Raw genomic sequence first — 21,105 nt, 5'->3', positions numbered from 1 at the left:
ATATAATGCCTGGAGGAGGTATTCAAATAACCTTGAGAGTTTGCAGAGAATCAGAAGGGGCAGGGGAAAAGAAAGCAAAACAGGACCTCTTTAGGTAAGTTTAGGTTGAATTATCTTTACTTCTTTACTGCTGGCCTAATCACTCTGGGAATGAAACCCAGATCAAGGGCATCGCACAGACTAGACATGGCTGGAAGGAGGTTCTGGGTAGGTTATAAAAGGTAAGACAGAAGAAAGTGGAATAATGTGTCAAATGAATGAAGCAAGGGTGATGCAAGAGGTGGTAGCGGTGGTGGCGACAGACACTTTAGCCTCTCATCAGCTACTTACCCCCAAGACAACTGTCCCTACCCCAACAAATCCAAAATAACAATATTCTTCAATTGTGACGACTGCCAGTTTTGCAATCACATGTGAGTGTGAATAAAAGCATTTTTGGAGAACCGTGTTTTGTACTGATCTACCATACAGTTTAAGTAAGAGTGTCATTGCCAAAGCAACTTCAAGACAAGCTCCAGGAAGCCAGAGGTTTGTTTACAAAATACAGCCATAGCTTAGAAAGAACAAAGCCAGTGGAAGGACTTTCCCTGGAAGTTCTTATGTTAGCTGTTAAGAGTAGCGATGGTGGGCCATCAGGCTTGGGCAGAGACAGGAATATCCGGAGTAGCTGTAATGGTGATAATGAAGTCACGCCCTCCTCTCCTTGTGAAGTCAAAATCATTTAAAAAACCAGTGATGCTCACGTCATCCGTGGTTGAGGCCTCCCTTCGGTCCTTACGGTAGAGTGCCGCCTACCTATGGCTCCGGCTAGCGTTAAACATCGAAACCCTCCCAAACGCCGCCGGTAGGGGTCCGAGGCCGGTTCCACCAAAGGCCTCGGACCTGGGCCTGGCCTCAAGACTAAGCTGGGCGGGGACCACTGGCCGGCTCGGTTCTCCCCGCATGGCCTGCTGGGAGTTGTAGTTCAGTGGTCGAAGAGCCGCGACAATCCTGGTCCCTCTCTTCCGCTTCCTCCCCGCCCCGGATGAGTTCGCCAAAAGAGAACCGCTGGCGGGCAACCAGAGAACGAGGGGCTACAATTCCCAAGGGACCGTTGCTCCCAGTGCGCAGCCCCAGGTATTCAAGACCGAGTGTCTGACTCCAGCGCACGCGCACACGCGTCGGGCGGTGGCGGGATTTTGCCGCGTGCGCTTTCCCGCCCCAGTCGGCTAGGCGCTCGCTGCGCCTCGGTCGACCTATGCCAACCCTCTGTGTTCTCGCTCTCTCGCGGCTTCGCGCGCCCCTCCTCGCTAGTTTCTGTTAGAGCCCAGGCCACGCCCGTTTCCCGCCTCCAGGGCCTGGTTCGTTCCCGCCCCAGCCCTGCCCTTTTTGCGCCCCTGCTGCTTCTGCTGGAGGCGGAGGCTCCATGTTGTCCCCTCAGCGAGCGGTAGCGGCTGCATCGGGAGGAGCAGGTGAGGCGCCCGATTTCCCCCGAGCCCGCTCCGTGGCCACCTCCACCGCCCTCGCTGCTGTAGCTCCGAGGAGACCGCACGCCCGCGCCGCCGCCCTTCCTCGTCCCGGGGTTGGGACCGCGTGCCCCTCCTTGGTGTTCCTTGGCCGGCTTATTCTGGTCCAGGGGCTGCTCGCGGGGTCGGGACGGTAGGGCACGGGCGGCGCCTTCCTCGGCCACCTTCGGAGGTCGGGCCCTGCGCTCGGGGGAGACTGTTAGTGCCCCTTGGGGCTGCTGCCGCCCGCCTGGCGCCTCCCCTCCCCGCCTGGGGCGGCCCCGAGGGTCGGTGGTCCCGGGGCGTCGTTCCGAGGCTTCGCCCCGCCGGCCCCGCCCTGGCAGAGCTGTGTGCTCTTGGCTGCGGTCCCCTTCCTGCCTGGGCGCTTCGCACACTCGCGGGCCGAGTGGCTCTGGCCTTGTCAACGGGCCCAGGGAGCTGAGAAAATATTACAGATGCCGTATTCAACCTTTCAAAAAGCTGTGGAGGGCTGCGAAGTGTCTTTGAGTTGGAAACTTTATTTTTATCCTAACGACCTTGAGTTACAAGAAGTATTAGGAAGACTGATTTTCAACCCCCACTTATCTCCCTAAAGGAGATAATAGAATGTGGCCTAAACTGATTTTTAAGAAGGTCTTTTAGTACGTGTGGTACAATACGTTCTTTTGCTTTCTTGAAGACATAAAGAATAGTGAGTGAAAGTATTAAAAACAAATGGTCACCATAAATTCGTGGGTTTTGATTTCATCTGTCGTTTTACCTGAGTTTTTTTTTGTTTGCTGCGTGTTCTGTTGAAAAGGCCAAACGTTTTTTTGCGAAATCTAAAGGCAACAACAGAACATTGAAGACTCTTCAATAAATCCCAGCCCTGAAATTTGAACACGAAGTTGGGTAGAATGTTTTGGGAAGGAGAGAAAAGAACTAACGGACCAAAAACGTGGTTTCACATTCTGGCTGGCTTTTGGGGAATCAAAACCTACGTAGTTTTAAGTTTTAAGCCAAGATACGTAGTCAGCATTGCAGTGTTGAGTTTCAAATGAGTGCTTTTTTTTCAGTCCCCACAGAAAGTAGCTCATAGTGTAGAAATCTCTCTTGCTGCTTTAACACCTGTCAAGGAAACGCTTAACTGAAGATCTCTACCAAATGAGGCATTAGGTTCGCAGCGCAGGTTGTTTTATTAGCTATTGTTTACTGTCTTACTGGAGTCATAAAGTTAAGAAAAGTAGTAGTAGAGAAGAAATGTGATGATGTGAGCTAGCATAATTGTTTTAGTTTTCACTAAACAGGGCTTGTTCAGTCGCTCAGTTGTGTCCCATCCTTTGAGACCCCATAGATTGCAGCACACCAGGCTTCCCTGTTTATAATAGGCTTTTGTAGAATTGGTTTTCTAAGATGTAGCACATGCATTTTTTCATTTTCATGATTCCTAAGTCATAAAAGATATACTCACTAATTATTTAAAATGAAATAATGGAGACTTGTAAGAAGAAATGTAATGTCTTCTCTGCCTCCCCAGTTCCTCAGTGGTAGCCATTACTAACAATTTGGTCATATAGTCTAATATTTCTTTGAAATATTAGGGCACCCTAGGGCGTGTGAACTTGTTTGAGAATTGGTTTAAAATTTACCTCTCATGACTAGGCATGCCTTTAAAATTTCTGTGGCCTTGTGTTTCATATTGAGAAATTGTTTAAACAACACAACTATAGTTTAAAGTTAGTCTGAATTTTAAAACATTTTCCTGACTTTGAGATTCTAAGAGCATATTCTCTAAAAAATATCAAGGGGGAAACATGATGGGAAAGCTTTTAGTTAAAAGGAAAAAATAAGTCTTTTAGTTGCTGTAGAGCTGTGGTTCCCAGCTCTGCAGGGACTTTAGAATAATGGGGTTTTTAAAACCTGCCAATGCTTGGAGCTAACTCACAGATTCCGATTTAACTCATTGAGGGGCCAGGCACTAGTGAAAAAGCTCCTAAAACCCAAGCAATTTAATTTTTATATTAATAATCAAATTTCCCTATAGGTGGTTGCTTAATTTGATTTATTGCATTATAGGAAGTATGATTTGTAATGTCAGTATTTTTGTATTGAGTTGGTACTCTTCTGGGCTTCCCCAATGGCTTGGCGGGTAAAGAATCCACCTGCAATGCAGGAGACAGGAGACGGGTTCCATCCCTGAGCTGGGAAGATTCTCTGGAGGAGGAAATGGCAACCTACTCCAGTATTCTTGCCTGAAAAATCCCATGAAAAGAAGAGCCTACAGTCCATAGGGAGGCTAAAGTATATTACAAATTAGAAAGTAGATTTTACAGACAGAGTAGGTGAAAAAGGAGAGAAGTAGATTAATTCTTTATGTTTTGAAATGATGAGGAATCCAAATCAAATATTGCCAGTTAAGAAAGTCTTATTCAAATGGAATACAGATAATTAAAACCTTCAGCTAACCAGGTTGATTTTGGTGGTGTTCTTACTTTTAGGGTAAAGTCAAATAAGGTGAATATTGAATTCTTTCTGTTAAAAAGATTTTTTTCTCGTTTTTAGATTCAGTCTCTGCATTTCTGACATAATTTATTTTCATAAGTCCATGAAGCACTGCAAAATTCTTAATTGACTAAGAAAAAGTGCTTTTGTTCAGCATTGTGTGCGCTAAGCATTCTGTGGAGGCTTCCCTCATAGCTCAGTAGGTAAAGAATCTGCCTGCAATGCAGGAGACCTGGGTTCCATTCCTGGATTGGGAAGATCCCCTGGAGAGGGAAATGGCAACCCACTCCAGTATTCTTGCCAAGAGAAGTCCATGGACAGAGGAGCCCGGCAGGCTACAGTCCATGGACTTGCAAGAGTTGGACATGACTTAGTGACCAAACCACTACCTGTGCTAAAATACAAAAATTTTCTACGACAGATGAAAATAATCTTCCTCGTAAACCTTTTAATTAATTAGAATGTAAATTTCCCCTAGTATTCTATTGAGTTGTGTTTAAATAGTATTTTCACGGAAACAACCTTAGAAATATATGTGTCTCTACCAATATACTACCTTGAGACAAAAGGCACTCCCACCATCAGCAAAAAGGAGCCACACCCAGCAGTTCTAGAGTTGGCTGAGAGTTTCCATGTACCTTTGTATATGATGATGTGTTTTCTTTGGCGTTCTCTGTGACCTGGGAACTTTAAAAGACTGCCAGCAAAAACAAGGCATGAAAATGGTATGCTTCTGTTTTTGGGTGTGTTGCTTTTGCTCTTTAGAAAATGTGGTATTTCAAAAGGAGAATGGAAAACTCAGGTCATAACTTTACCCTGAGTCATGCACACTGCTCAGTGAACTGTTTCTTTAAGTATAGTTAGGATTTGCTTTTCAGAACTCTCTGGACAGTAAGGATGAGAACTGAGGCTTGCTCTGCCCCAATGGTTTTCAACCCAGGGTGGTTTTGCCTGGTTGGGACACTTGGCAATGCCTGGAGACATGTATGGGTCTCCCAGTCAAGAGGGAGCGCGATTGATACCTGGTGAGAAGAGGTGAGAGATGCTGCTGAATATCCTAAAGTGGGATAGTTCCCCATAACAGAGCTATTCACCCACAATACCAGTGGTGCTGAGGCTGAGAAACCCTGGTCTAAACCGTTCAATTGATCTACTAACTTCTGTCTGAATTCCCTGAAATAGCAATTGTGATTGCTTCCAAATAACTGGTTTCGTTGAGTTTATCAATGTTTTCAAATATTTGAGGAGCATTTAAACTTCTTTCCCCCATAATGCTTTTTCTGATAGAACTTGTTTCTTAAGATGTATGTTTTCCGTAGGGTCAGAAAGGCCACTTACAATTCAGTTGTCTCATCTGCATTTATTTAGCCTGTGCTGCTACGTTGTTTTTTTCTGCCCTTTAAAAATTCAGAAATCTGGAAAGAATTAGTGTTGTAATTTGCATAGTCTCTACAAATCTTTCCTAATAATAATTAATTTCACTTGTTAGTCTTTCGGCCATTCTGGATGTGAAGTTGTTTTGGTGAAGTTGTTCAGTTGCTAAGTTGTGTTCGACTCTTTGCAATCCCACGGACTGCGGCATGCCAGGCTTCCCTGTCCTTCACCATTTCCTAGAGTTTTCTCAAACTCACGTCCACTGAGTCCAGTTATACATCGATTAAATAAGCATATTTAAACCTAGTGATTAATCTGGATTAAGATGTGTATTAAAAAGGAGAGGCTAAGTCAGTGTTTTAAAAGTACTTAGAAAAAACTTCCATGTCAATTATTGGAATCCTTTATAATTACCAAATATTTTCAATATTTCTACATACTTTGAAATGATGACTGATACAGTATTACTTTGAGCTATTTACAGCACTAATAATTGGCAGTATAATAGTTTTACCACTCACCTTTTTTTTTAAGGTAGGTTTTAAGTTCACTAAACTTCAGTTTTTCCTAAACGTAGGTTTATAAGTTTACTTAAATGTAAACGGATGGTCTGGGAACTGGGATCTCACAAGCTCTGTGGTGCGTCCCCCCCAAAAAAAGTGTATACTGAGGATAGATATGACTGGTCAGGCCATATCTTTTGTATGTGTATAAAATGTCACATCTGTTGTTCATGAACTCTTCATATACTAAACAAATATTAATTGTTCATATAAGTGAGTGTTACTCAGAAAATGTCAACTTAGAAAATAATTACTTTGCTAAGGGAGAAGGCATATAAGGTTACCACTTAAAGGTTTTTCTAGCACCATCCCTGGAGGTTAGATCTCCAGTATGATTCCTGAGAAATGGAAGTAATTTCACTGCAAATAGGGTGTCTCTTTCCCTTAAAAAAACCCTCAAGTCTTTTGTGGAGTCCTTGCTGTGCAAGTTGCTTTTTTTATCATGAATTTTGGTCTGTTCTTTAGCCAGGCCTATACAGTTTAAGTTAAACCAAAGCATGAATAGGTTCCGTAACAAGTTTGGCCAATTTAGATATTCAGGAAATTTTCGGTTGTGCAACTGGCATTGAATTTTAGAGCTGGAAAATGGCTTTATCTAACTGCCTAATTTTGTAGAAGAAACTGAGACATAGGTAAGTAAAATGATTTACTCATGCTGTTAACAGTTAGTACGAAACTGGGCCCTGAAGTCTGGGCTTCCCTGATTGTTAGGGAAGGCCTCTCTCCTCTACATACTCTTTCACTTGCATAACAATCTTTGCCAAACCAGGAGCTGAAGTTACAGAAGGAAGAAATGATAGGGTTTGGTGGTACATTGCCTATGAGGCAGGAAAGATGTGGAGGCTGAAAGGCAGAGATTTGAGAGTGGAGTAGCTGGCAGGATTCACTTTGATGATACTAAATGACTAATGATACTATATGCAGAGGTTTAATCTTGCCTCATTTTACTGTTGAGATTGAAGGCTGGACATGCCCAGAATCACACAGGTTGTTAGTGGGAGAACTGGAACAGGAACTTGTCCTCTGACTCTTATACCCATTTATTTCTGTGTAATACTCCACCGAGACTGCGAGAGTAGGCTGATGGTGGAATATCCAGGTGAATGTATGCCACAGGCAGTTGCACACTTGGACCCAAGTGCAGGTTAGAAGTTAATGAAGTTGCATCACCAAAATAGAGGGTGCAGTGAAATTAATTAATTAATGGGCTTCCCTTGTGGCTCACCTGGTAAAGAATCCACCTGCAATGCAGGAGACCTGGGTTCGATCCCTGGGTTGGGAAGATCCCCTGAAGAAGGGAAAGACTAACCACTCCAGTATTCTGGCCTGGAGAATTCCATGGACTGTGTAGTCCATGGGGTCACAAAGAGTCAGACACGACTGAGCGAGTTTCAGTGAAATTAATGAGCAGAGAGCTCAATCAGGGAGAGGATGAGATCTGTACAAGGCTAAAGCAGGGCACTGGTGGGCATCACAGGCTGAAAAGAGGTTGATAAAGAGGCTGGAAGGGAAGGAGGAGTGGGCATTGTTGTAGAGTCCAAAGGTTTTAAGAAGTGTTAGAAGTCGTGGGCCATTGTGTTTTATCACAGGTGTAGGGTTGAATGAGAATCAAGAAAGGCCTATTGCATTTGGCAGGTGAGGTCACTGATGAACTAGATAATGGTTTCAACAGACTGAGAGGAAAGTCAGATGGCAAGGTGATGAGAAGGGAATGGGTAGATGAGTGCATGAAGACAGACTTGAAGGAGGCTGACAGTGACAGAAAGGAGACTGGGAGGAGGAAGGGAAGAAACTGACTTTACCACAGTTCTTTACGTGTACTGTTAGGTTCAGTGTTCATGGTACTAGAAGCTATTATTCTATGGTATTTACGGGGCCTGAACGTGACAGTTTCCTTACTCCCCAGGAGCTCATTACAATATACAGTTGTAATGAGTGGAATAATCAGTGAAGGTCGCTCAGTGGTGTCCGACTCTTTGCCACCCCATGGGCTATATATAGTCCATGGAATTCTCCAGGCCAGAATACTGGAATGGGCAGCCTTTCCCTTCTCCAGGGGGATCATTCCTGACCCAGGGATCGAACCTGGGTCTCCCGCATTGCGGGTAGATTCTTTACCAGCTGAGCTACAAGGGAAGCCCCAAGTAGAATAATAGTATGTGCTAGTATTCTTTTTTTAATTTATTTTAAGTTGAAGGATAATAGGTTTGCAATAGTGTGTTGGTTTCTGCCATACATCAGCAGGAATCAGCCATAGGTATACATATGTGCCCTCCCTCTTCAACCTACCCCACCACCTCCCAATAGTATTTACTGGTAGGGGAAATAGGAAAACAGGTTCATTTGATTGAGTCCATAATATGTGTCATGGGCTTCACAGGTGGCTCAGTGTTAAAGAATTGACCTGCTAATGCAGGAGCCACAGGAGACCTGGTTTTGATCCCTGGGTTGGGAAGATCCCCTGGAGAAGGAAATGGCAACCCACTCCAGTATTCTTACCTGGGAAATCCCATGGACAGAGAGAGGAGCCTGGCAGGCTACTGTTCGTGGGGTTGCAAAGAGTCGAATGTGACTGAACACGCTCGGAGTTTGTGTCAGACACTGTTGCTTTGAGATGGTATTAGTTTTATAAATAAATGGAACTACAAATGGTTGGATGTTTACCCACAGTCACATTGTGACTAAGAGGTGGGGTTTACTTGTTTATTATGCAAATGTTTCCTGGATGTCTCGTCTCTGTGGGCACTGTTCTGGTTCTTGGGGGACAGAGCATTGAACAAAAGAGACATAATTCTCTGTCCTCATAGATCTTACATTCTGGAGGTGAGAGAGTAAGGATTCAAGTCCTGTGGACTGAGGACTGGGTGGGTCAGGCCTGAGGGAGGGTGCAGGTGAGTGATAAAGGATGAGCAAGTGTTTGCTGGAGGCAAGCGGAAGGCACATTTCAGGCCGTGGAAACAAATAGATGAATAGGCTGTATGTTTGAAATTTTGAAATTAGAATAGCACTTGGATCCTAACTTTCTCCTAGGAGCAGTATAAATTTACCTGGGAAGATGAGGAGAATAAAGAATTAGAGAAACTAAGGCAACAGGGTGGAGAAGACAATGGCACCCCGCTCCAGTACTCTTGCCTGGAAAATCCCATGGATGGAGGAGCCTGGTAGTCTGTAGTCCATGGGGTCGCTAAGAGTCGGACACGACTGAGCGACTTCACTTTGACTTTTCACTTTCATGCATTGGAGAAGGAAATGGCAACCCACTGTAGTGTTCTTCCTGGAGAATCCCAGGGATGGGGGAACCTGGTGGGCTGCCGTCTATGGGGTTGCACAGAGTTGGACACGACTGAAGCGACGCAGCAGCAGCAAGGCAACAGGGTGAATGGTGAAAGGCTTTGACTTACAGAATTAAGATTTTAGCTTTGAGCCATCAATCCATAAAATGTTTTTGATAGTTTTGATACATAGTTGCTGTCATGGTATGTTTATGTACTATAATGAAGGTGTTCAGCCCTAGGGAATGAGGTGACAATTGAAAGCAACGCTCTGGAGATGTTGACTTGAATGATCAACCTGATAGGCAGGAAATATTGGAAGCTGGCCTGGCTAAAGGAGAGGGCCCTGAGGTTTTGATTAAGGGCTTTAAGGGGTTGGGGGGATCTGAGATGCAAAGATAAATGCGCAAAGGACATTTACATGATACCTAAAAATAAGATTTTTGCTTGTATGATCAATAATATAGTTTTATTGTCTTAGGAAGTGAGAGATAAAGATAGTATGGTGAAAAGTGAGCACCTCTGTTTGAATTATTGATGTGTGTAGTTCAAAATGATTTTTCCTTTATGTGGACCCAAACCGAGATCTTTTAAAGTCCTTTGTGCCTACTATACTGTTAGAAATGCAGGATCTCCCCAGCTCCCTCAACTAAATATAGCCCGGTTCTCTTCCTTTTCACTTTACTATAGGCAGAAAGAGGAAGAGATGAGGAAAGGTTTTATCTTTTTTTTTTTAAACTGTCCTTAGTGGTCTTCATCTTTTCTTGAAGTGCAAGTCATTGCGTACAACTGTGTATATTTGTGTCACGGAATTTTTCTATCTTGTTTGTAGTCCAAGTTATCTTCCATGCCTGTTGCCCTGACAGTACCACCTGCATCCTTAGGGTGGTGGCTTTCGACTATATTACATACATGTTCATTCTTATTAACAGTTGTTTGTTGTGTGCCTGCTTTCTGTTGGAAATTGCTCAGTGAACTAATAGATGAAGTGGAAAGAACCAGTGCCAGGAAGTTAATTGTGGAGTCCGGAGGACTACTGTATTGGTTACTCGGTTTGGCTGTCTCTCATAGACCCTCCGGAGAAGGAAATGGCAACCCACTCCAGTGTTCTTGTCTGGAGAATCCCAGGGACGGCAGAGCTGGGTGGGCTGCCGTCTCTGGGGTCGCACAGAGTCGGACACGACTGAAGCGACTTAGCAGCAGCAGCACAGACCCTCCAAGTAAGTGATTTAAACAAGGTAGACATTTTCCTTTCCTGTGAAACTGAGCCAGCAGTGGCAGTTTTGCGACACTTAAGTCCTCAGCCCTACCTGTCTCGTTGCTCTAATGTTCCTGAGGTGTTACCCTCACACGCCTGGTCCAGGGTGACTTGCTCCTACTTTTGCATCTAACCAGCAAGAAGGGGGAAGATGCATGATCTGAAAGTTGCTGTGTCATTTCCAGTCAGAACTTAGGCACTAGTGATACCCTGCATACAGGGTTGGTTTGGAAATGTGTTTCTTCTGAGTATTTATATGCCTAGCTAAAAATATTACCATAGCAGCAGGAGAAAAATGGATGTTGGGGGAGCAACCAGCCATCTCAGGGACTTTGGTACTGCTTTGAGTATTGCACAGCACTTAACCCCGTGCCTTATCCATAAGGTGTGAATAAATTGTTCTCATTTGTTCTTTTATATGAAAGATTGAAGGTCTTCACGCCCCGGATTCACCTGCTGTTATGTCAGTAAGAACTCCAAAAGATTATTCACAAAAATGTTTCCTTTTTGTAATGGGAAATAATGGGAAAGAAAAGTGTTAGTATCTGTGTATTATAGTGCCAGCATGACATTTAATCTATAGTTATAGGTTGTTTTCCAGTAGTTTGCAAAAAAAGTAAAAAATGGCAAGCCTTTTGTTGCTATCTGATACTGTAAGTTTAAAAAATGAGCAGCAGTGCATACTTAAAGGGTAGAGTCTGGCAGTCAGACTGCTGTGTCTGCTTTGCCTGCTATCATCATTCAGCCTTCAGTGCTTCCCAGACAAAAGGGTTTCTGGGACCATATGTATGATTTTGGCCATATCTACCTACCTCTACTATGCTCAACTTAATATTTGTTCTTCAATTTGCTTTAAATTCATTAGTTTTTTTTTTTTTTTTTTAACTTAGCCTCCTTCTAAGCAATAATCCACTAAAACATGGTTTTGTTTCCTAATTCAGTTCAGTTCAGTCGCTTAGTCGTGTCCGACTCTGTGACCCCATGAATCACAGCACGCCAGGCCTCGCTGTCCATCACCAACTCCCGGAGTTCACTCAAACTCATGTCCATCGAGTCAGTGATGCCATCCAGCCCTCTCATCCTCTGTCGTCCCCTTCTCCTCCTGCCCCCAACCCCTCCCAACATCAGGGTCTTTCCCAATGAGTCAATTCTTCGCATGAGGTGGCCAAAGTATTGGAATTTGCTTTAGCATCGGTCCTTCCAATGAACACCCAGGACTGATCTCCTTTAGAATGGACTGGTTGGATATCCTTGCAGTCCAAGGGACTCTCAAGAGTCTTCTCCAACACCACAGTTCAAAAGCATTAGTTCTTCGGCACTCAGCTTTCTTCACAGTCCAACTCTCACATCCATACATGACCACTGGAAAAACCATAGCCTTGACCAGACGGACCTTTGTTGGCAAAGTAATGTCTCTGCTTTGGAATATGCTATCTAGGTTGGTCATAACTTTCCTTCCAAGGAATAAGCGTCTTTTAATTTCATGGCTGCAGTCACCATCTGCAGTGATTTTGGAGCCCCCCAAAATAAAGTCTGACACTGTTTCCACTGTTTCCCCATCTATTTGCCATGAAGTGATGGGACCAGATGCCATGATCTTCGTTTTCTGAATGTTGAGCTTTAAGCCAACTTTTTCACTCTCCTCTTTACTTTCATCCAGAGGCTTTTTAGTTCCTCTTCACTTTCTGCCATAAGGGTGGTGTCATCTGCATATCTGAGGTTATTGATATTTCTCCCGGCAATCTTGATTCCAGCTTGTGTTTCTTCCAGTCCAGCGTTTCTCATGATGTACTCTGCATATAAGTTAGATAAGCAGGGTGACAATATACAGCCTTGACGTACTCTTTTTCCTATTTGGAACCAGTCTGTTGTTCCATGTCCAGTTCTAACTGTTGCTTCCTGACCTGCATACAGGTTTCTCAAGAAGCAGGTCAGGTGGTTGGTATTCCCATCTCTTTCAGAATTTTCCATAGTTTATTGTGATCCACACAGTCAAAGGCTTTGGCATAGTTAATAAAGCAGAAATAGATGTGTTTCTGGAACTCTCTTGGTTTTTCGATGATCCAGCAGATGTTGGCAATTTGATCTCTGGTTCCTGTGCCTTTTCTAAAACCAGCTTGAACATCTGGAAGTTCACGGTTCATGTATTGCTGAAGCCTGGCTTGGAGAATTTTGAGCATTACTTTACTTGCGTGTGAGATGAGTGCAATTGTGCGGTAGTTTGAGCATTCTTTGGCATTGCCTTACTCATTCATAATTTCCTAATATTCATTAAATACCCAATTATTAGAATCTGCTTGCTAATGCAGGAAACATGGGTTTGATCCCTGGGTTGGGAAGGTCTCCTAGACAAGGAAATGGCAATCCACTCCAGGAGAATTCCATCTAATCCATGGGATCACAGAGAATGGGATGTGACTTAGCAACTAAACAACAGCAACAGGTGTCCTTTTAACTGCTTGAGAACCTCTCCTTTAGTACAGGAAGTGGTGCTTTGCTTCGTTTCATAGATTCCACTGCTGCTTTGTGTTTTTTTTTTTTGTAAACTTTCTGTAAATCCACATAGCTAAGTGGCTCTGAATTTCAAAGAATATCTTTGTGCTTTTAACTCTAGAAGAGAAACTATGAGTTAGTGTTAATTTTGAGCTAAAGAATTGCTTGCCTCTAAAACCTTGACTAGGTTTTTAAGAGTGATCTGCAAAGCATAGTGACCTACAGATCTTTTCAAGTTTTCTCCAGGACTTGGGACCTGTTACTTAACTTTCGTAGGCCTTAGTTTCTTTATTTTTAAAATGGAGCCGTATTATTTACTTCGTAGAGTTCTAAGGATTAAGTAAAATGATGTATGTGAAAGGCTTGGCCGTGGCAGGTACCCTTTCTACTCTTGGTGGACTTCTGGTTTATTTTCAGTTTGGGACCATTTTGAATGAAGCTCATGTGAACATTCTTGCGTATATGTTTTTTGATGGATCTACACATTTATTTCTCGTAGGTATATACCTAGGAGTGGAGTTGGCTGGGTCATAGTTACGTTTAGTTTTAGTAGATCCTGCCCAGCAGTTTTTCAGAGTGGTTCCATCCCCATCAGAGTGTCTGAGAATTACACTTGCACCATTCTGACGGGCAAGCAGTGGTATCTCCGTGCGGTTTGGATTTACATTTCTTTGTTAAGTAATGGTACAGAAACTTTTCATACGATTATTGACCATTTGGATATCCTTTTTAAATGAAATGCCTGTTCATAATCTTTTGCTTATTACTCTTGTTAAAGATGGAATAGTTGTCTTTTTCTTTGGGATTTCTATAATGATTCTGGATATGAGTCCTTTGGAGTTAGGTGTTACAATATTTTCTTTTAGCCTGTAACTTGCATTTTTACTCCCTTAATGATGTCTTTTAATGAACAAAATTCTTAATGTTAATGAAGTCTAATTAATTTGTCTTTTTTCTTTTCTTTTATGGTTGGGTGCTTTTGTGCTCTGTTTAAAAAGTTTTTACTCTTCCATGCTAAAGATACATATATTTGAAACTTTTTTTTTTAATCTCTATAACAACATAGGTGATGCTATGGAGAGTGGAAAGCCTGGTCCAGTGCAGGTTGTTTTGGTTCAGAAAGACCAACATTCCTTTGAGCTAGAAGAGAAAGCCTTGGCCAGCATCCTCTTACAGGACCACATCCGAGAGCTCGATGTGGTGGTGGTGTCGGTGGCTGGTGCCTTCCGAAAGGGCAAGTCCTTCTTTCTGGACTTCATGCTACGCTACTTATATTTCCAGGTGAGGTAGAGTTATTTTATTTCAAATTAGAAAGTGGAGACTTTTGTGTCCAAAAGAGCAAACTCACCTCATAAGTTAATCCTTGATGTGCAAAGTTACTTGAATAAGTTTTAATGGAAATTTCTTATTTCTCCTATAGAAGGAAGGTGGCCATTCAAACTGGTTAGGTGACCCAGAAGAACCGTTGACAGGGTTTTCATGGCGAGGGGGCTCTGACCCAGAAACCACCGGAATTCAGATCTGGAGTGAGGTTTTCACTGTGGAGAAGCCAGGTGGAAAGAAGGTAAGGAAGAAAAAGACTTACAAGCTACCAAATACAGTGAAATGAAAACTTTAATGTAGTTTTCAGTTAATCTGAAAATGTAATTTTCAGATAATCCAGTTAAAATGATTTTTATCAAAATGATATGAGTTCAAGATTTAAAAATAATGCACGAATGCAGTTTAAAAGGTCAGTGGTAGCAGAAGGCTTCTGAGATGACCTAGCCCTCCGTCTGCTCATTTTCACTCCCAGAGGCTAATGCTCTCAACTGTTCAGAAGTTCCTTTACGCTCCTACTTCTGTCAGCGTTCACTCTACCCACCCCTCCGGCTGTCAGCGGCTCCTCTCATGAGCCTCATAATCTTCAGTTGTAGAGCAGCTCCCAGATTTCTTTGTAAGGGTCAGCTGGGGCAAGGTATATGTCTGCTCCAGTGGAAAGAGAGAATCTGGGGTTACAACTGTTTCTTAAATAGACTTTAACCCTTCCTTCTGTTTTTAGTCTCACCCTAAAGCATCTTTCCATGGTTGTTTGTGCCTCTCATTTTTTGTCTTTCCAAGGCTTGAGATTTCCTATCTCCCCTTCACGTTGTTCAGTTTCAGCCTTTTCCTTGATGTTAAGTTATTAAATATTTTGAGAGATGCAGAATTGATGCATGACTCTTGATCACTGTTTCCACAGCTTCTGTTTTATGAATTTCCTTATTATTTCTTTAAATATTTTGTTTCTGTTTTAGTAAAGTTTCAGAAGAAAGGTATATTAGAAAACCCTCTAATTTTTTTTTAAATGCTTAGATATGCATACAAAAAAATGTGTAGCAAAATAGGGAGATTTTTGCACTTTTTTTTTTCAAGGAAGAGAATGTAGAGAATTCCCTGGCAGTCCAGTGACTGGGGCTCTGATCACTGCCAAGTGTACATGTTTGATTCCTGGTCAGAGTACTAAGATCCCATAAGCTATGGGGGCGAGGAGGTGGGTAGGAAGAGACTGGAGGAGAATGAGGATTTTTTGAAATATAAGGTTAGAAACTTTAGCTTGGAAGGATCTTTAGATATTATTTTATCCATTCTTTAATTTTTTAAACAGCTTTATTAAGATACAATTGATATTCCATTTCTCCCCTCCCAAGTTTTGTGCTTTTGTCATATATTTTACTATAACAACATTGTTTTTATTTTTATTTATGTTTAAATATTCAGTTATCTTTTAAAGATATTTAAATAATAAGAAAAAAGCCATGTACTTACACATGTAGTTACCATTAACTGTACTTCACTTTGAAGTCCAGATTTCTGTGTCCAGATTTCTATCTATTTTTTGTGTTCATTTTTTCCTCCCGCTTGAAGGACTTCCTTAAATAGTTCTTGTAGTGCTACTCTTCTGTTGCGGAATTCTTTGAGCTTTTGTTCTGTGTCTGAAAAGTATTTCACCTTTGTTTTGAAAATAGTTATGCTGGGTATAGAATTCTACGATGGGAGTTTTATCTTTCAGTGCTTCAGAGATGTCAGTCCCCTGCCTTTTTGCTGACATTGTTTCTGCTGAGAAATCTATTGTTATACTTATTTTTGTTTGTCTCTGTGTTTAATGTGTCTTTTTTTGTCTGGTTGCTTTAAAATTTTTTTTCTTTATCATTTTTTTTTTTTTTTTAGGAATTTGATTATGACATGTCTTTGTGTATTTATGTTTCTTGTGTTTGAATTTTTTTGAGCTTTTTGAATCTGCAGGCTTATAATTTTTATAAAATTCAAACATTTGGGGGGCCATTGCTTCTCCAAATATTGTTTTGTCCCTATTACATGCATGCCAGGCTGCTTGAAGCTGTCCCATAGCTCACTGGTGCTCCATTCACTTAAAAAATTTTATTTCTCTGTTTCCTTTCAGATAGTTTCTGTTGCTAAGTCTTCTAGTTCACGAGTCTTTTAAATCTGTTGTTAATCCCATCTAGTGTATTTTTTTCTTTAAACATTTTTTCTTTATTATTTATTTTCACTGTCAGTTCAGTTCAGTTCAGTTGCTCAGTCGTGTCCGACTCTTTGCGACCCCATGAATCGCAACATGCCAGGCCTCCCTGTCCATCACCAACTCCCAGAGTTCACTCAGACTCACGTCCATCGAGTCAGTAATGCCATCCAGCCATCTCATCCTCTGTCGTCCCCTTCTTCTCCTGCCCCCAATCCCCTCCAGCATCAGAGTCTTTTCCAATGAGTCAGCTCTTCGCATGAGGTGGCCAAAGTACTGGAGTTTCAGCTTTAGCATCATTCCTTCCAAAGAAATCCCAGGGCTGATCTCCTTCAGAATGGACTGGTTGGATCTCCTTGCAGTCCAAGGGTTTCTCAAGAGTCTTCTCCAACACCCAGTTCAAAAGCATCAATTCTTCGGCGCTCAGCCTTCTTCACAGTCCAGCTCTCACATCCATACATGACCACTGGAAAAACCATAGCCTTGACCAGACTGACCTTTGTTGGCAAAGTAATGTCTCTGCTTTTCAATATGCTATCTAGGTTGGTCATAACTTTTCTTCCAAGGAATAAGCATCTTTTAATTTCATGGCTGCAGTCACCATCTGCAGTGATTTTGGAGCCCCCCAAAATAAAGTCTGACACTGTTTCCACTGTTTCCCCATCTGTTTCCCATGAAGTGATGGGACCAGATGCCATGATCTTAGTTTTCTGAATGTTGAGTTTTAAGCCAACTTTTTCACTCTCCTCTTTGACCTTCATCCAGAGGCTTTTTAGTTCCTCTTCACTTTCTGCCATAAGGGTGGTATCATCTGCATATCTGAGGTTATTGATATTTCTCCCGGCAATCTTGATTCCAGCTTGTGTTTCTTCCAGTCCAGCGTTTCTCATGATGTACTCTGCATATAAGTTAAATAAAGCAGGGTGACAACATACAGCCTTGACGTACTCCTTTTCCTATATGGAACCTGTACTGAGTCTTAATTGTGGCTCACAGGATCTTTGTCATGGCAAGGGGGCTTCTTAGTTGCGGCATACATGTGGTGTCTAGTTCTCTGACCACGGATTGAACCCAGGCCCCCTGCATTGGGAGTATGGAGTCTTACCCACTGGACCATCAGAGATGTCCCTCATCTAGTGTATTTTTCATTTCAGACATTGAGATTTTCATCTTCAGTTTATTTTAGGTCTTTTTTTAAAATGTTTTTTATGGCACTTAACTTTTTGAATGTGTGAAGTACAGGTATACAGAATACTGTTTTAGAGTCATTTTCTGTTAGTTTTATGTCTGTGACAGTGATTTTTTTTCTCATTTGGGTGGTATCTTTGCGTGCTCATTTGAGTCATATCTTTGCATGCCTGCAAACTTTTGGTTGGATGCCAGAATTTTAACTAGTGTGAATTTTAACTAGTTGAATGCTGGATAGTTTTGAATTCCCATAAAATACTTAGCTTGTTATGTAGGATGCATTTAAGAAATTTGGAAGCTGATGGATTCTTTTTGGTCTTGCTTTTGAATTTTAGGGTTTGTTAAATGAGACAGCTGTATTTAATCTAGAGCTATTTGTTCTTTACTACTGAGGCAAGACTTTAGAATTACAGGGCTTTTGTAGTCTGACTGGAGGGAAGAGGTGCTATTCTTGCCCCCCTGTGAGCAGTGGGTAATCTTCCCTCTAAGCCTTTTGAATGGCTCTTTCTCCAGCATCAGGTAATTTCCTTATTCACATGAGCTTGTCGAGACTCAGCTGAACACTTGATGGGGACTCTGCGATCCATGGTGTTCTTTGCCTCTGTAGCCCTCTCCTCTCAGGCGCTCTGCCTAAGAGTCCCGTTGCCTTGGTCTCCCTGACTCTCAGCTGTATTTTCTCAACTCTGGGACTCTGTTGGCTCTGCCTGGGTTCCCCCTCCTTAGCCAGTTAGCTGTGTCACCTGCAGGGCTGACCTCATCTGTTTCCTTTCTCTCAAGGATCATTATCCTTTGTTACCTGATGCCCAGTGTTTTGCCTCTGTTTCATAAAGTGTTAGTTGCTCAGTCATGTCTGACTCATTGTGACCCCCTGGACTGTAGCCCACCAGGCTCCTCTGTCCATGTGATTCTCCAGACCACAGTACCAGAGTAGGTTGCCATTTCCTTCTCCAGGGGATCTTTCCAACCCAGAGATTGAACCCCGAGTCTCCTGAATTCAGACAGATTCTTTTTTTTTTTTTCAAATTCTGCACAATTTTGCTTATATGTGGAATCTAAAAATTGAAACAAGGTGAACAAATGTAACAAAATGAAAATGAGTTCTAGATCTGGAGAGCAAGCAGATGGTTGCTAGAGGGGATTGAAGTTGGAGGAGGAAAAAAATAGGTGAGGGAGATTAAGAGGTACAAACTTCCAGATACAAAATAAATGAGTAATGGGCATGACATATACATTATAGAGAAGATAGTCAATATAATCTTTGTATGGTGACAGATGAAAACTGGACTTAGCATGGCGATTTTTTTGAACATACAGAAAAAATCCAATCACTATGTACCACAAACTAAGACAATGGCATAGGTCAGTTATACTTTAAAAACAAACTAACCAATAAACAAACTCATAGAAAAAGAGAGTTTTGTGGCTACCAGGGGCTAGTGATGAAAGATGGGGAGAATTAGATGTATTCAGTCAAAAGGTACAAATGTCTGTTTATAAGATAAATAAGCACAAGGGATGTAATTAATGTACAACATAATATAATTAACATGCTGTATGTTATATATGAAAGCTGTTAAGAGAGTAAATCCTAAGAGTTCTCACCACAAGGAAAAAAATTTCTTTAATTTAGTATCTATGTGAAGTTGATTGATATTCCCTAAACTTATTGTAATAAACATTTCATGATGTAAGTCAAATCATTATGGTATAAACCTTAAACTTATGTAGTGCTATCTGTCAATTATACCTCAAGAAAACTGGAAGAAAAAAGGTATGAAAAGGAATATTGATACACACACAAAAAGAGAACCTGATGAGTAGGAAATAGTTGTTTATATTAAAGTAACAGAGTTAAGCAACAGAGGAAGTAAAAGGGTTTTATAATTATTCAAAAAATTATAAAGGGAGGAAAAGACAGGTGTCAACAATGCTTTCTTGAATTTAGAGCATGAAGAAATAATTTCTAAATTTGATAAATCAAGAAACAGCAATACAAGTATATTTTAAATAGGAAAATAACCACCAAGAGAGTACAAACGAAACTGGTTAAAAATAGATGGCTCTGAGAAATGTAAATCAGAACTACACTTGGTACCACCTCACACTGGTCAGAATGGCCATCATTAAAAATTCTGGAAATAACGAATGCTGGAGAGGGTGGAGAGAAAAGGGAAGACACCCACACTGTTGTGGGAATATAAACTGGTACAGCCCCTATACAGAACATTATAAACAGTTCTCAGAAAACTAAAAAGAGAGTTGTCCACCAATCCCACTCCTGCTGCTGCTGCTGCTAAGTCACTTCAGTCATTTCCGACTCTGTGTGACCCCATAGATGGCAGCCCACCAGGCTCCCCCGTCCCTCGGATTCTCCAGGCAAGAACACTGGAGTGGGTTGTTATTGCCTTCTCCTCAGGCAGATTCTTTATTGTCTGAGCCACCAGGGACAGTAGTCATCAGATGAATATGTCTTATTTTATTTACCTATTTCCCTATTGGTGGGCATTTAGATTGTTTTTTTTTCATTTTGTAATCCCTGCTATAGTGAACAACCCGAAAAATGTTTTTGCGAGTAGTGTGCAAGCATGTCTCCAGGCCACAGTTTTTTGAACTGTGTCCATGACCCAATAAAGTGTAGAGAAATCAATTTATTGCTTATGACCAGTTTCGTTTTTTCAGATTAATTATTCATTTTATTTTTTTAAATTAATTAATTTTAATTGGAGGCTAATTGCTTTACAATATTGTGGTTTTGCCATACATTGATATAAATCAGCCATGGGTGTACAGTTCAGTTCAGTTCAGTCGGTCAGTCGTGTCCAACTCTTTACAACCCCATGGACAGCAGCACGCCAGGCCTCCCTGTCCATCACCAACTCCCGGAATTTACTCAAACTCATGTCCATTGAGTCGGTGATGCCATCCAGCCATCTTACCCTCTGTCGTCCCCTTCTCCCGCCTTCAGTCTTTCCCAGCATCAGGATCTTTTCAGGTGAGTCAGTTCTTTGCATCAGGTGGCCAAAGTTTTAGAGTTTCAGCTTTAACATCAGTCCTTCCAATGAATATTCAGGGCTGATCTCCTTTAGGATGGACTGGTTAGATCTTCTTGCAGTCCAAGGGACTCTCAAGAGTCTTCTCCAACACCACAGTTAAAAGCATCAATTCTTTGGCACTCAGCTTTCTTTATAGTCCAACTCTCACATCTATACATGACTACTGGAAAAACCATAGCCTTGATGAGACAGACCTTTGTTGGCAAAGTAATGTCTCTGCTTTTTAACATGCTGTCTAGGTTGGTCATAACTTTTCTTCCAAAGAGTGTCTTTTAATTTCATGGTTGCAGTCACCATCTGCAGTGATTTTGGAGCCCCCCAAAATAAAGTCTGTCACTGTTTCCACTGTTTCCCCATCTATTTGCCATGAAGTGATGAGACCAGATGCCATGATCTTCGTTTTCTGAATGTTGAGCTTTAAGCCAACTTTTTCACTCTCC

The 21,105-nt window shown here is 41.8% G+C and overlaps 1 protein-coding gene across 4 annotated transcripts in view; it reads left to right on the top strand.

Moving 5' to 3' along the window:
* The first annotated feature begins 1,026 nt into the window (after positions 1-1,026).
* Positions 1,027-21,105, top strand: part of ATL3 (atlastin GTPase 3) — a 46,223-nt gene continuing 26,144 nt past the window's right edge. The window contains exons 1-3 of one of the 4 annotated variants that reach the window (XM_010821077.4): positions 1,027-1,116; positions 13,992-14,206; positions 14,346-14,489. In XM_010821077.4, the coding sequence (XP_010819379.1) occupies positions 14,000-14,206; positions 14,346-14,489 (351 nt within the window). In that variant the 5' untranslated portion in view covers positions 1,027-1,116; positions 13,992-13,999. 4 annotated transcript variants of the gene reach the window in all.

This window comes from Bos taurus, chromosome 29, assembly GCF_002263795.3.
Source record: "Bos taurus isolate L1 Dominette 01449 registration number 42190680 breed Hereford chromosome 29, ARS-UCD2.0, whole genome shotgun sequence".
NCBI classification, from domain to species: Eukaryota; Metazoa; Chordata; class Mammalia; order Artiodactyla; family Bovidae; genus Bos; species Bos taurus.
The sequence above is the reverse complement of the archived record's forward strand: the minus strand, read 5'-3'. Positions and strand labels throughout refer to the sequence as shown.